Source organism: Limulus polyphemus, unplaced genomic scaffold (genome assembly GCF_000517525.1).
Source record: "Limulus polyphemus unplaced genomic scaffold, Limulus_polyphemus-2.1.2 Scaffold8219, whole genome shotgun sequence".
NCBI classification, from domain to species: Eukaryota; Metazoa; Arthropoda; class Merostomata; order Xiphosura; family Limulidae; genus Limulus; species Limulus polyphemus.
This window is the reverse complement of record NW_013673829.1, coordinates 17524-18902: the sequence shown is the minus strand read 5'-3', so window position 1 is coordinate 18902 and position 1379 is coordinate 17524. Positions and strand designations below refer to the sequence as shown.

General features: G+C 39.2%; 1 protein-coding gene across 1 annotated transcript in view; it reads right to left on the bottom strand.

Moving 5' to 3' along the window:
* Positions 1-1379, bottom strand: part of LOC106475208 (sushi, von Willebrand factor type A, EGF and pentraxin domain-containing protein 1-like) — a 23146-nt gene that overhangs the window by 5922 nt on the left and 15845 nt on the right. The window contains exon 9 of the mRNA XM_022379382.1: positions 304-489. Coding sequence (XP_022235090.1) covers positions 304-489 — 186 coding nt within the window. The remainder of the gene's footprint in view (positions 1-303; positions 490-1379) is intronic.

The following is a 1379-nucleotide window of genomic DNA, read 5'->3' as shown; positions in this document are numbered from 1 at the left end:
AACCGTAGAATAATGCTGACAGAATGGGTTGTATGGGGAATAATAACCGTAGAATAATGCTGACAGAATGGGTTGTATGGTGAATAATGCTGACGGAAAGGGTTGTATGGTGAATAATAACCGTAGAATAATGCTGACAGAATTTGTATGGTGAATAATAACCGTAGAATAATGCTAACATAAAAGGTTGACGATACAATTTAAAGCACCACAACTGACATGGTTGAAAGAAGAGACGACACAATTTAAAGCACCACAACTGACATGGTTGAAAGAAGAGACGATACAATTTAAAACACTTACGTTCACATGTTGGAGGCGCAGCAGACCAATCTCCAGATTCCAGACATATCAATGTGGACGGTCCTAATAGCTGATTGTCTCCTACACAGGAGAACGAGCATCGCTGGCCTGCCACAGCTGATAGGCAGGATCCTGCATACTCTCCATGGTTTGGAAGAGTCAGTGGAGGACAGCCAGGTCCTTTATCTGTAATTTGTCAGGACATAATTCACAAGCATTAGCTGAAACTAGAGTCTTGTCGACAAGTTTGTAAGAATAATATCTTAATGGACATAAATGAATGGACTTACAACGCAAAGAAACCAGTTTTCGATACCCGTGGTGGGCAGAGCACAGATAGCCTATTGTGTAGCTTTGTGCTTAACTTCAAACAACATCAACTTATGAAAGGTATAATCATGCTTTGCCAGTTTAGAAAAGTCGTTCACACTATAACAGTTAACGCTGATGCTTTCTCTTTAGGGTTATAATCATATCAGCCAAGGGTTGTATGGTGAATAATAGCCACAGAATCATGCTGACAGAAAGGATTGTATGGTTAATAATAACGGTAAAATAATGCTGACAGAAAAGGTTGGATGGTGAATAATGCTGACAGAAAGGGTTGTATGGTGAATAATGCTGACAGAAAGGGTTGTATGGTGAATAATAACCGTAGAATAATGCTGACGGAAAGGGTTGTATGGTTAATAATGCTGATAGAAAGGGTTGTATGGTGAATAATAACCGTAGAATAATGCTGACAGAAAGGGGTCTTCTTTCAACCATGTCAGTTGTGGTGCTTTAAATTGTATCGTCTCTTCTTTCAACCATGTCAGTTGTGGTGCTTTAAATTGTATAGTCTCTTCTTTCAACCATGTCAGCTGTGGTGCTATAAATTGTATAGTCTCTTCTTTCAACCATGTCAGTTGTGGTGCTTTAAATTGTATCGTCTCTTCTCTCAACCATGTCAGTTGTGGTGCTTTAAATTGTGTCGTCTCTTCTTTCAACCATGTCAGTTGTGGTGCTTTAAATTGTATCGTCTCTTCTCTCAACCATGTCAGTTGTGGTGCTTTAAATTGTATCGTCTCTTCTCT